The sequence below is a fragment of the Pygocentrus nattereri genome, chromosome 2, assembly GCF_015220715.1.
Source record: "Pygocentrus nattereri isolate fPygNat1 chromosome 2, fPygNat1.pri, whole genome shotgun sequence".
Taxonomy (NCBI): Eukaryota; Metazoa; Chordata; class Actinopteri; order Characiformes; family Serrasalmidae; genus Pygocentrus; species Pygocentrus nattereri.
The window spans coordinates 45793638-45806539 of record NC_051212.1 but is presented as its reverse complement, the minus strand read 5'-3'; the positions used below and the strand labels follow the sequence as shown (position 1 = coordinate 45806539).

Here is a 12902-nt window from a genome sequence, read left to right as displayed (position 1 = left end):
TTCTGAGACAAAATCAATTTCTAGCAAATACATCATGTGTTATATGAACAGATAATTAGCCACAATTACTGCCATTATATTATTAGTTTAATAATTTGTTGATAACATATATTTTATCTCAAACATATTTGGAACCATATATTGCCCGCACCTTTAAATGATTATGTCCATTGATATTCTCCTTTGATAAGACTAGAACAACACTTGATCTCAGTTAGTTTGATCTATGTTCAAAAACATTTATTCAGTCACATTTCTAACTTTCCAATTATTGTACATATGCTTAAATAGTTTGACTGTAAGATGTAAAATCCACTAAGAATACAAAATTTGCCTAGTTTTGTAGCTGTTAACAACATGCTAATTACTTAATAATATGCAAAACTGTGTCATGCTATTGAGACCAATACATTCATTCACTTGACATTGTACTGTTTGAATTGTCAATTGAACCAGTGTGGTTGCAAAAATGGGAATCATCTGTAGAAGAAAGGCAAAAGTAACTGTATTACTAATGCAAAAAATATAGATATCAAACAAAATCTGGTTTATGAAATATTGATTTGACTCTAAAATTCAATAGCTTTGCTCTTATTTAGTATAACATTGCATAGCACATTTTCAAACCAACCTATCTTGATCAAAATTAAATTCAGTTATAGATATATTTTTGGTCTAATATTAATAATAGTTAATCACTTAATAATACTGACCTGTAATAGTAAATTATTGTAATTGCTTATCCAGTTGTTTTGTATTTCTAGTAAATAATGACATAAAGTCTCAACTAATACTGTAATTTGGCATCCTGAAAATTTTTAAAGATAAACAATACAACAGAAAGACATTTTAAAATTCCAAAGTTGACTGTCTTAAAATATTTATTATATTAGAATTACTGAAGTACAAGAACAATACATTCTTTCTACTAGGTAATAGGCTGAATGTCTTATTGTGAAGAGGTCAGTAACTGTGTGACTCAAAATACACAGAAACTTATATTTGGGAAAGACACTCAACTTACTGTGCAGTCAAGTAAGATATTTTTTTGTGATCAGTTAATACTACAGATTTATGTATTTTCTTTTAAGCAAAGACAATGCTTAAGTATTTTTATTAAAATGTTTTATACATAGCATCATAGCATTCATTAGATACTAAATATTGATTTTAGAAAATATGGATATCATATATAAATACTGATGCATTAATATTTATTTGCAAAATACCCAAATTAGATAAAAATTCTTAAATATAAAGTTTGAATATGCAAAGTTACTTGCTTGTTTTTGAGAGGAGGTCAACAACTGTGTGACTCAAAATCAAAACAAATTGATATTTGGGAAGGGCACCCAGCTGTCAGTCTTGGCGAGTAAGTTCAGTCCAGTTTTACTTATTGTTTAAAAAAAAAACAAATATCCTGCTTTAAATTAACAAGTTAATTGATCATCTTTTTGTAAGTTAACAGAATGTGTATCTAAAAAACATTGTTTTACTGTGAAGCATAGCAGGTACATTAAAATAAGTTAGAATGATGGACAATTATGTAAACAAGTAGAAAAAAGAAATTCAGACAAAAACAATGTGGCCATTTTACATATATTTCTATTATATTAATTAAGAATATTAAACTACATATAAAATTTCTTGGGCAGGTATATTTTTCAAAATACTAATTAAAAATTTACGATACTGTGTTATTTAAGAGAACCATAAAATCAAGGTATGATTGAGTTATAAAATAGACAAAATGGGATAAGTATTCTAAAATACACATAATGTTATATAAAATCATGAGGTAATTTAACTTCTCTGAGGGTTTTTGTAGAAAGTAAGTGTACTGTGTGAATGACTACAATAAAATAATATTTGGAACTGGTACGAGAGTCACAATCGAGAAAAGTAAGCAGTAAGCAATTTAAATTTTACATTCTCTATAACTGTTAATATTCAGTTTTTTCCTTTATAAAGTTTAGAAATTTCTTGTCTTAATTCTTAGTATACACTGTGCAAATTAATGAGTACCAATTTTGTTAATGTTACAGAACAACATAGCTCTTTTCACATAATGTTGATGTCAATGAAATGTCAATTAAAGAGATGCAAATGCATTTAAAAAATTAAACTAACTGCAGTTATATAACTGTAACTTTCTTGGTTAGTTTTATTCATCTTTGACAGTTATTCAGTGGTGGTTAAAAAATTAGGTGAGAAATGTAGTATTTATCTTCAAATTATTTCAGATAATTTGAAATTTTAACAAAATTCAAGATTTTAGTTGTTGCAAGTCACAGCAGAAACTGTAAATTTACAGAGGCCTATTACAGCTAATGATGTATGAATTGATATGTTTGTTTAAAATATGAAATATTGTATTAATAAAGGAATTCAACAGTTATAATTTCTACTACAAACTTGTTTTATATAAAAAATTTTGTTGTAGCATTTTAACCTGTTCTCAGAATGGACCCTTACTCTAACTTTCATACTCAGTTGTACATTTATAAAAAAGAAAAAAAAACTATATTTTTACCACTATGTATTGATAATGCATCTAAATCTACTGTATTTGTAATCTGTTGACTGAAAGTTCCAATTTCTTGGTTAGTAATTTTAATTATTTCAAGAGCTTTTCAAGCTAAATCAAGATTCAAAAACTTTTTTTCTAAAAAAAAAAACACATTTGTATAAAACATTTTAAAATGCTTAAAAGGCGAGAACTTTTAATGTGTTTATATAGCAACATTGAAAAATCTACCTTTATCTGTGTCTATGAGTAAATACATGTTTTTGTGGTTGGTCTTCAGTCTGTGTGACTGGAAACCAAAAGATCATTTTTGGAAAAGGGACCAAATTAACCATGCAATCAAGTAAGCTTGTTGAAGTTGGTAGTTTTGTTGATTTGTATATATTTGTATATAAACAGATTTTATGGGAAGCATATTATTTTAAATATAATTATTTACAACCAGATATGATCTAAACAATACAGATAAAAGTCCAGCAACAGGATATCCAATCAAAAAAACAATAATTAACAGAAAAATGTTCTTTTCTCAATGTAAAGTCTGTAAAATAAGTCATTTAATTTCTTAGAAATTCTGCCTTTTACTAAAATAAATGCAAATGTTGGTGAAATAAGATGATAATATGTAAAGTTACACACTATTTCTGTAAATTTACAACAGCAGTTTTAAAATACATACAAACATACATATATGGTTTATTTACATGTTAAGCATTTCTTTTTTTAACTGTACTGACTATTAAATTTCACACCACTTTAACAATGTAAATGCATACTTTTTTTAATTTGCTGTTTACTAAAATGATTTTACATCATTCAATATCATTTATGCTCATAAAAGTAAAAATGTCAGTTGCTTACTTAGTTAAAATATGTCAGGAACCATTGTGTTCATAGAAAATCATGCAAAATAAAAGTCTACAATGTTTATCATTTGTCAGTGTTATCAATGTTTTAACTTCTTAGTTAAGTATATACACTGTATCTACTTTAAGTTGTTATATCATAGAATGAAAATACAGATACAAAACAAGTATTCTAATTAAAAAATGTTTTGCTTCAGAACATCTTATTAGTATCAGAGAATTACAAACAGTTTTTGAGTCTCAGAAATGCACAGTGTGAGATGCAAAGGAGCTTCCAAAAGAAATAGCACGCTGCCTATTCAGGTAATAATATATACCAACACTAATAATATAAGTGTTCAAAAACATTATCAATATTTGGAAAATAGTAATAGGTAATGCATGACAAACTTGTATGTACAATTTGTATATTTCTTTATGCACATATAAAGGACCATTATGTTAACAATTATGCATCAATATAGTAATTATATGAACTAAATGAACTAAAACAAATAGGCTATGCAGGCCATTGATCTTTCATATTAATATAGTCATAACTCCTTGTATTTCAGTGCAAATAAAGGTACTAGTTTCTTTTCAATCAGATTTGCTACTAGAAGTTCACTGTGCTCTTTATTTGATCAGTTTTGTGGGTTACTAACAAATTTTGTTTACCCAAATAACACATTTTTTAAAATGCTTAAATAGATTTCAAGTGTCTTTGTCATTACTTCATTGGTGTCAGAATTGGACTGGATTGAGTGTTGAGTTTTACTTCCTTATCAACCATATCTAAACTATGGTTGATCAAGTTCATCATTCCAGTGTGTAACCTCTTAATGTGCTTTGTAAATCATGTGTCTGCTGGTCTTATACAGCAACATAATACATGAATTCATGTTCTATTTCTATAGAAGTAGCAAATATATAATGTGCAATGATTTGTTCTTGTTTTTACAGAGCAAGAAGAGTCTCCTCAGTTTTACAAGTTAAACGATAAAAAAAACATTTGTCTGGCCACTGGCTTCACAAAAAAAGATGCCACTGATACAATTTTGCATGGTCCAGAACCTGTCCTATTTTCCGGAAAGTCATACTACAGCAGGATTTTAAAGGATTATGGAGACTGTGAGAATTGTAAGTATTTATAAATAATCATTCAAAGCATCCTAAACTACAATAACTACAGTGTTACTACACATTTTCTCCTAAATGGAGACCGCAACAAATTCATATGTGACCTATGGTTGTAAATTTATAACTTGCTTTTCATTTATATATTAAGTTGTACCAGGAAACCAATTTTATTGTTTTTCTTTCCAGCAACAACACCTTGTGATGAAAATGACTTAGATTCAGGATTTGATGTCAGTAAGTAATTTAAATTTTCTGTATTTACCTCTTTATATATTTTTCAATCTGTTATGGGTAAATCATTCCAACCAAAATGAGTTGCCAGTTCATTAGGTGCATCTAAACTCATAGATCACCTAACATATAGGTTCACTTTGCAAGTTTACAATTACTGACTGTTGCCCATCTGTTTTTGCATACTTTATCATCCCTCCTCTACCCTGTCCATCAGGCACATGCTTAAATAGACCCCAGGGTGTGGGCTTGAACCCTCAGACTACAAGCTCCTCGGTCTACGTGTATAAAACTTTTTATGGCCACATTTTCACAATTTATTTCACCAAGCTTCAGTTCAGCCTCAAACTGGGAATAAAACTAGGCAGGGTGGGGGTCAGCTGGGGTTCCTCTTGGGCACCCCTCCCTGGTGCAATACTGACTGCAAATTCACCCCAATAACTAGGTCTTCACATGGATGTATTTATCAACACGGCACTGCAAAAAAGCAGTACAAGGGTACAAGCAAAAAATTGCAATTGCATAATGTGCTTTTTTATTATTTCCAAATGTAATATAAGCAGTGAGGGGTGCTAGTATCTTCCTCAACTAAGTTTGTGTTGTAAAAAACTTGGGATTTATGGCTCTGTGGAGCTTTTAAATACTCATAACTCATTGGTTCCTAGCTATTAAGCAGTGGGTAATATTACAGCCCTGTATGCTGGTGATTGGGGTTTGAATCCTTGCCGGGAAATGTTCTCTAAATAGATGAACTAAGTTTAATACACAAAATATCTGTGTATGAGTCTGCAGTCCATCAGTACTCTTATCTGATACTCTTTGAGTGATGGGTCATTCCCCAGTGGCAGTGGCACCAACAAGGTTGACCAATGAATTTCTATTCTATACTATTGTGTCTAGTATCAGTGTGTCAGTCAGTGTCAGACCTAAGTGTGTTAGTGTACCTTTAAAACCGCAGTAAGTGTACATGCAAAGTGGGTGTACTGCATAAACTGGCAACTAATTTTATATTTCATTTGATCTGTTATGACCTATACATCTGCATTTAAAATATGAAATTTGTAACATTCTTTTTTACTGTTTCTGCTCTACAGATGCGAAGACCAAGTTCTTGACATTGAGCTTATTTTGGCTAAGGGTTCTCTTCTGCAAGACCATTGCATTCAACATTTTGATGACTCTCAAAGTGTGGATGAGCTAAAGAGCTAAAGTGAGTTCAATAATTTGTATTGTTGCAAGAAAAATCTCCAAAAATGTTCTGGTTTACCTTGAAATAACAGCTGTTTTACTCTATAATATTTGTCACTTACACACAAAGCTAATTTATGGGCCACAGATCCCAAACCACTGCATTAGCTAGCAAAATAAAAACTTATTTAACCAAAAATCCAAACAGTTCTCACTGGTTTTGTTATTCACTTGCAGATTTCTTGAGCTGTTCATACAAAACTCTCATAAAAGTTCCTCCATAAGTCAAAGCTTATACTGGGAGTACGTAAAATAATCCTAAATTATCTTGAAAATGGGAGAGATCCCAAACAACTGATCGGTTTCACCAATATTTTGTGAAAAATTGCCCCCACACTACAATACCACCCACTTTCAAATTATGCTCATCAACCTAAGTGTATGTGCGTTAATTTTATTCTAACTCTTAAGAAGGTGCTAACATAGCAGTACAAGCCCATAGACTCCATAGATAGTGGAAATTAAAGTTATCATATCAGAAATTATTTCTGTCCAACTCTCATTGGTTGTCAATCTTTCATACATGACTAAATGTTTGCATATGAGACAAAATACAGGATTTTTAAGTTATAAATATTGAACGTGTAACATTTATGATTCAAAATTGAGGAGACCATGACTAGTCTGTGAGTAGATTGGATATCTTAAAATTGGATTATTGACAATCTGGGAAGATAATCCCAGCCTAATCATTAAAAATAATATAAAACACTTGTAATGGGGTAATTGCCCCTTTATCTCATTTAACTCTGCTGCCAGAGGAGTTATCGTGCATGTGTGTACACATTAGCCAGGATGAAATGTTTGAGCACCTAGAATCAGTGGTAGAAAACATATTTTCTGTCATTGTATAAGACATGCACATGATTTGTTTTATTGTTGGATGCACTGTGATTGGCTTTGTTAACCAGTAAAGGCCATTGTGCTTAATTAAAAAGTGCTAAAACTCAATACAATTGACTGAAAACTCAGAAAATAAAATTACATTTGATTTGCAAGTGTATATAAATTGTATGTAGATTTCTGTAACTTGATCAAAATGCATAGAACATGTGACTCTTTAATCATTGCAGTATTATGTTAATGCTGTAGTAGTGCTTTGAATTTCACCAGTGTTTAGTAGCACTCTATGTTGTTTGCTTCAGTTTGAGGGCAGTTTGAATTAGATGGAACACGTTTCTGAGTTGAAGATAGAAGCTTGTGCCTGAACCGTGGACAAAAACTAGTCTCTTCGATTATTAAGACTCTTCAATTATTATTCTTGCATGTGAAATGTGGAAGATTCTGAGTTTGAGAGTACGCATTCAACATTTGACTGTGATGCTTTTCTGAGTAGAGGTAAAAAGTCACAAGGTGATAACGGTTGCAATGACTGGTAAATGTTATGCACATAGTCATGCAAGTTGCAGAAACACCGCCTCTTGTTTTTGAGGGGATTTCCAGAAGGCCGGATGATTTCAAACCTGTTACAAAACTCTTTACAAGCTTCTGGTAGAAGCTCAAAAACAACTTGAGTAGAAGTACAAAGTGGTTCAGATAGGTTTGATGGGAAATACTCTATTTTAAAGAAACTTACCAAGTCAGAACTGTTCACAGCAGTGGTGGTAGGAACCCAATGTCTGAAGCACTTAATGCCTCTAAAAGCTACATCGCAGAGTGTAATTATACAAAATGGTCATGAATACGCTGTGTGAGGCCTGAAACATTGTTTTTGTGATAGTTTGGAGATAAGAATTTGTATATGCACAGTGCTGTGAGGCAAAATGTACCAGAAGAAAACCTACATATAACCTATATAGACTATTATTTTGCCATTATCAACATTACAAATAAAAATGCAGAAGACGTTTTTGGATAGTAAATAAAAGGGCTATATTTGCATTGTTGCCATGGCGACCACTGGTTCCTATCACCACCACTGTAAAGAACTGAGTCGGTAAGTGTCTCTGCAATGCACAATTCACAACAACAGTGACTGTTTACATTTTATTTACATCTCAATTACTGGGTCAGCAAAGGAGCTGAAATTTGTTAGCTACTAAAATTCCAGGCTTATTGTATATTATTGCGTATTATTGAGTAACTACAGGGACTTCAATGCAAACTGGCTGAGCTATTCTTAGGTTATAGAAGTGTGTAATAAAACTTTAGGCCTGCTGGTGGGCCCTGGCCATCTAAGGGGTTAAAAGAAAATTAGAAACCTTTAAATACGTAAGTAATAACATAACCATAACATATAATACCATAAATGATATTTCTGTCATTAGAAACTGTATTGTCAATGTAACTGACAATAAATCTTGAGATGCTTAAGAGAAAAAAATGAGATATTTAAAGTTGTACATGACATGGCTGGATGACATTTCACAGCACTGGACGCATTAATGACTGACGTTTACACTGAAGTAGAGCCATGTTTGGTAGAGATCAATGATATGGGCTTCTCTAGTTATTAGAAACGGATTGTTTCTTGGGTCTGACATGGCTAGACTGTAAGAGAGAACATACTTGATTCAACTCATCAGCCTTGCATGCTTTGCTTCAGGTTTGCTTTTGCAGAGAAAAAAGCACGGATCAACTCCACATTGTGTGGATTATGTGGTTGTTAATGCTGTGTATACACTTTACACCATACTAGCAGATGTAATTTTGTTGTCTGTTTAATGAGATTTTACTTAAAATATTAACATATCCCTCCATTTATTTTGCAGATCCAACAAGCGAGGATTCCAGATCTGGATTGGATCGTGTCTACTGGCCTTGACCCTAAAGAAGAGGCTTGCTTTTTGCCACACCAAGAGCATGAAAGCCATTAGTTGACACACAACATACACCTTCTCAGCTGTATTATATTGCATATATTTCTGGATATGCTTTGATTTGAATTCATTCTCTCCACTGTGATTATATAGACTTTAATTTTTCTTTCAAATTCATATTCCATATTATTATCATTTTAGCTTCAATGGCTGGTATTACAAAAAAAAACCCTGTTTCTATCTTCTTTTTTTACATATAACGTGAGAGTACACATTTTACATTCTTCTCAACTTTTTTGCATACTTTTTTCTCAGTTGCTGATTTTGTAATTCTGTTCATTTTAACCAATTGTTAATAGTGACCGTCCTATTTGAATGTATGTTTCCTGTTATTTGAGGACATAGTATGTAATCTTTGAACATATTCCTTATGTATGTGTTGTCTTGAGTTAAAATATGCTATGTTGCATAACATAATAAAAATAACAAAAATGAATTTATTACTGTGTTCAGCTTGCTTATTTGTTTTGAGTAATTATAGTTCAATTCTTTCAGAAGTGTACGAGTACCTGCATTAATAGTAACATTTACAAATAAATGCTTGGCTATAAAAACACAATATAATAAATGCGAACATCTGGAGCCATGCAGGCTTGAGGCGAATCAACCTGATTAAGACTAATCGAAATGCACTTAGATAAATAATCATTAATATATACAAGGCAAGACTACACTGTAGTCCAAACACAACAATATTTGAGTTGGAACTTGTTTTAACTGTACAAAAATGGCGTGCATCTCCTTTTTGTTGATTTTTCTATTTCTATATCATTTCACAGTTGTCTTATGTTGTGGATAAGTTTTATGGAGAATAAGCCAATACCATTCCTCCAAAACCACTTGAAATAAACCTCCTTTACACTGACTCATATTAGAACATTTTAGTCTTCTTCTATAAAGTTAGTATTTTGGTGATGTTTGGACAGCAACGATATTTTGAAACTATATCACTGATGTGGCCTCAGTCTCTTATGGGATGCTCTGATACTTTGCTTATTACGAAAACCTTTAACGATGAGGTATTTGAGTGGGTGGGGATGTGGGAGAGGCTTATTCTCTGCACACACCCAAATTCGAACGTTCTTTCAGAAATTATTTATAAACTCTAGGGGTTTACAATTGTTGGGACTCCTTTTATGTAGGGGAAGGCTAGGCAGGCACTCGAAGTGTTCTGAGAACTTTTCTTTATCTGTACCAATCCAGTGTATAATTAGAGCCCTGAAAAATCAATATGAAATATCAAAATACAGCTTGAATCTTGACATCAGAATGGAAAATATACATGTAATTACATTCCTAATAAGAGAATTAAATATGTTGCCATTTCCAGTGTTTTTACTCAGATATGTGACATTACAGGGGATAATTTCCAGCACAGATTAAATCAATAACTCCCCATTTGGGGTTTAGTGTAAAGTCCTTTATTATGGAATGTATGGGCTACAAAACCAGCCCACTTCACAGCTGACCTTCATGCATGGAAGTGGAACTCATAGCAAGTCTGAATGTTCATCAGTCTCAGTATTAGTATTCAGGGTTTTCGATTTTGAGATCATGACTCATTTGTCTCATGATTTTAAAAACAAAATGTGTTACCTTTTTTATATGTGTGTGTGGGGGACTGGGGGGGGGGTTATCAGAATCACAATCAGAATCAGAATCCTTTATTGATCCCAGAGGGAAATTGCAGAGATCAGAGGGTATATTGCAGGGATCAGTGGTATATTAACACATGCAAAAGTTCAACCATGGTCAATTGTTTCAGTACTAATTTAAAATAAGACTAGCCTTATAAAGGGTTTATGAATGGTGTAAAATTAGTTAATGGTTAATAATTATGTCATAAACACCTTTAAAAATACAAATAAATAGTAATAACACATTAATAAAAGGCCAAGACTGAGCTGTTTCATCAGATGAATATAAATATGTGATGAAGCTGACAGGTTTAATGCTGACTGATGAAAAAGACAAAGTAAAATCAGCAACATCTGAGTTTTCACAGCATAGAAGAGTGTATCTTTACAATTAGGCAAACAGCAGGTCAATGTTGCCCTTTTTCATTTTTTGGGGGGGATTTTCCCCCAATTTTCTCCCCAATTTAGATATCTCCACTTCCACTTGCTAGTTAGCACTCCCCCAATCGCACGATACGACCAGTGCTAGGAAGGGAAAGGCTAGCACAGGCTTCCTCCGAGACCTGTGAAGTGCCACTGCATCTTTTCAAACTACTGATCACGCAATGTCATTGGACAACTGAACTCATTTGGAGGGAAGTGCTAACAACCATTTCTGTTACGTCAAGTGCACTGAGTAGCATCATGTTGAGTGATGGGGTAGAAGAGGGGACCACCCTACCCACCGAGAGAGAGCTAAGTCACTTTGTATTCTCTTGTACTCCTGGGCACAGATGGCTGCAGCATCACCAGGGATCGAACTCACGATCTCACTGTTGCCCTTTTTATATGAGTTATAACTGCTTATTAATGATTTATAAGGTGTGCATGAACTAATTAATGACTGTTAATACAATCATAAACCCTTTATAAGAGTAGTCTTATAAGTATAAGTATACGTTTATAACTTAGTTTGCCATTGGGTAAATTTTTACTCTGCTCTCAAAACAAAACATAGTATCCTTTCATTCATGCCCTACCGATTACTTCATGAAAAGGATAACTGAGGAAAAAATATATTACAGCCAGTTAGCTCAGCTAGGTTTAAATCCACTTTCATTTGATAGCTAGCACAGTGCCAGCAACCACAACCACAGATAACGTTAATGTAACATTAGTCTCATTCTCAGACAAAGTGGCATGTACTGTCTACACGGTCTCTTGGGGTGTATGCTACCACACACCAAGTTCGCATTGAATGTCCTTTGAATACATTTGCATGTCAAAATTGGTGATAAACACATCACAAACCATTACATATAGCAACTCTCTGGCTGAATATGTCAAGCTTGACATATGAAGAAATTTTTGTGAATCTGCATAAAGGAAAGTTTTTAAATATTTTGGAGTGGGCAGCCAAAATATTTTCATCAGTATCATATCAGTATTAGTAATAGTGACACATTTTATGGTATTATTATATCAGTGTTATATCAGTAAATCCAACATTTTTGCAATGATTTAAAAACAAATAATTGTTATCAAAACTAATTGGGGAGTTGTAAGTTGTAACACCATGAACACAGTGAACACTGAAATTTACATAGGCTTGTATTGTAGATTGCTGTGAAACAATCGGATTACAGGTTGAAGCACTCAACATCATAACACAGAGTTCAACAGCATAGCCATTGCTTCAGAGGTTTCATATTCAGTGCAGCTCTGCAATAAATAAGTTATTTGAATACTTATATTAAAAGATGAGTATGACGATAGATAGATAGATAGATAGATAGATAGATAGATAGATAGATAGATAGATAGATAGAAAGATTTCACATAAACTTACATATACTATGCAGAAAATAAAAATAGACATACGTATCACAGTAGAAATAAAGTATATCTATTTGTATATTACATAGCATGTGAAACACTACAATACCTGGAAAAGCCTTTATGTATGCATTTTTCAAGCATTATGTCAAGTTGCTTTCATTGAGTTCTGTTTATATAGGACTTTTTTGACAGCAGTCATTGTTGCAAAGCAGCAAACATCAAGGCCCCAAATGAGATAATCAAGGTTGACATTAAAAGTGAAATCTCATGAAGAAGAACTGAGAAGACTCAAAAACAGGAGCTCGTCCTTCTCTGGGCTGTACCAGAGCAGTTATACTACAAATTGTACGAAAGAGAGAAGGGAGATGAAACAAAAGCACTCAGATCAACCAGAAGATAATAACTGTGAAAAATACATGACTAATATTAAAGCCAATGACTCATGACTTCTGCTAGTCACTGAGAAGTTTATGGGCAGTCTGGTGTGACAGAGCAGGAAAAAAACAAATCTGTAATTTGACATAATTGTATAGAATAAAGATACCTACTAATCCAGTTATTTGTAAGTAAGTAAGTAAGTGTAAGTGATACTGTTTTGATCCCACAACCGGGAAATTCCACCTCCGCATTTAACCCA

The 12902-nt window shown here is 32.6% G+C and overlaps 1 gene segment (V, D, J or C); it reads left to right on the top strand.

Moving 5' to 3' along the window:
* LOC108438949 overlaps positions 1-9250 on the top strand; it is a 31671-nt gene extending 22421 nt beyond the window's left edge. Inside the window, 4 exon segments of the C gene segment in view lie at positions 4336-4512; positions 4699-4746; positions 5838-5953; positions 8703-9250. Of these exon segments, the coding sequence occupies positions 4336-4512; positions 4699-4746; positions 5838-5944 (332 nt within the window).
* The last annotated feature ends 3652 nt before the right edge of the window (positions 9251-12902 follow it).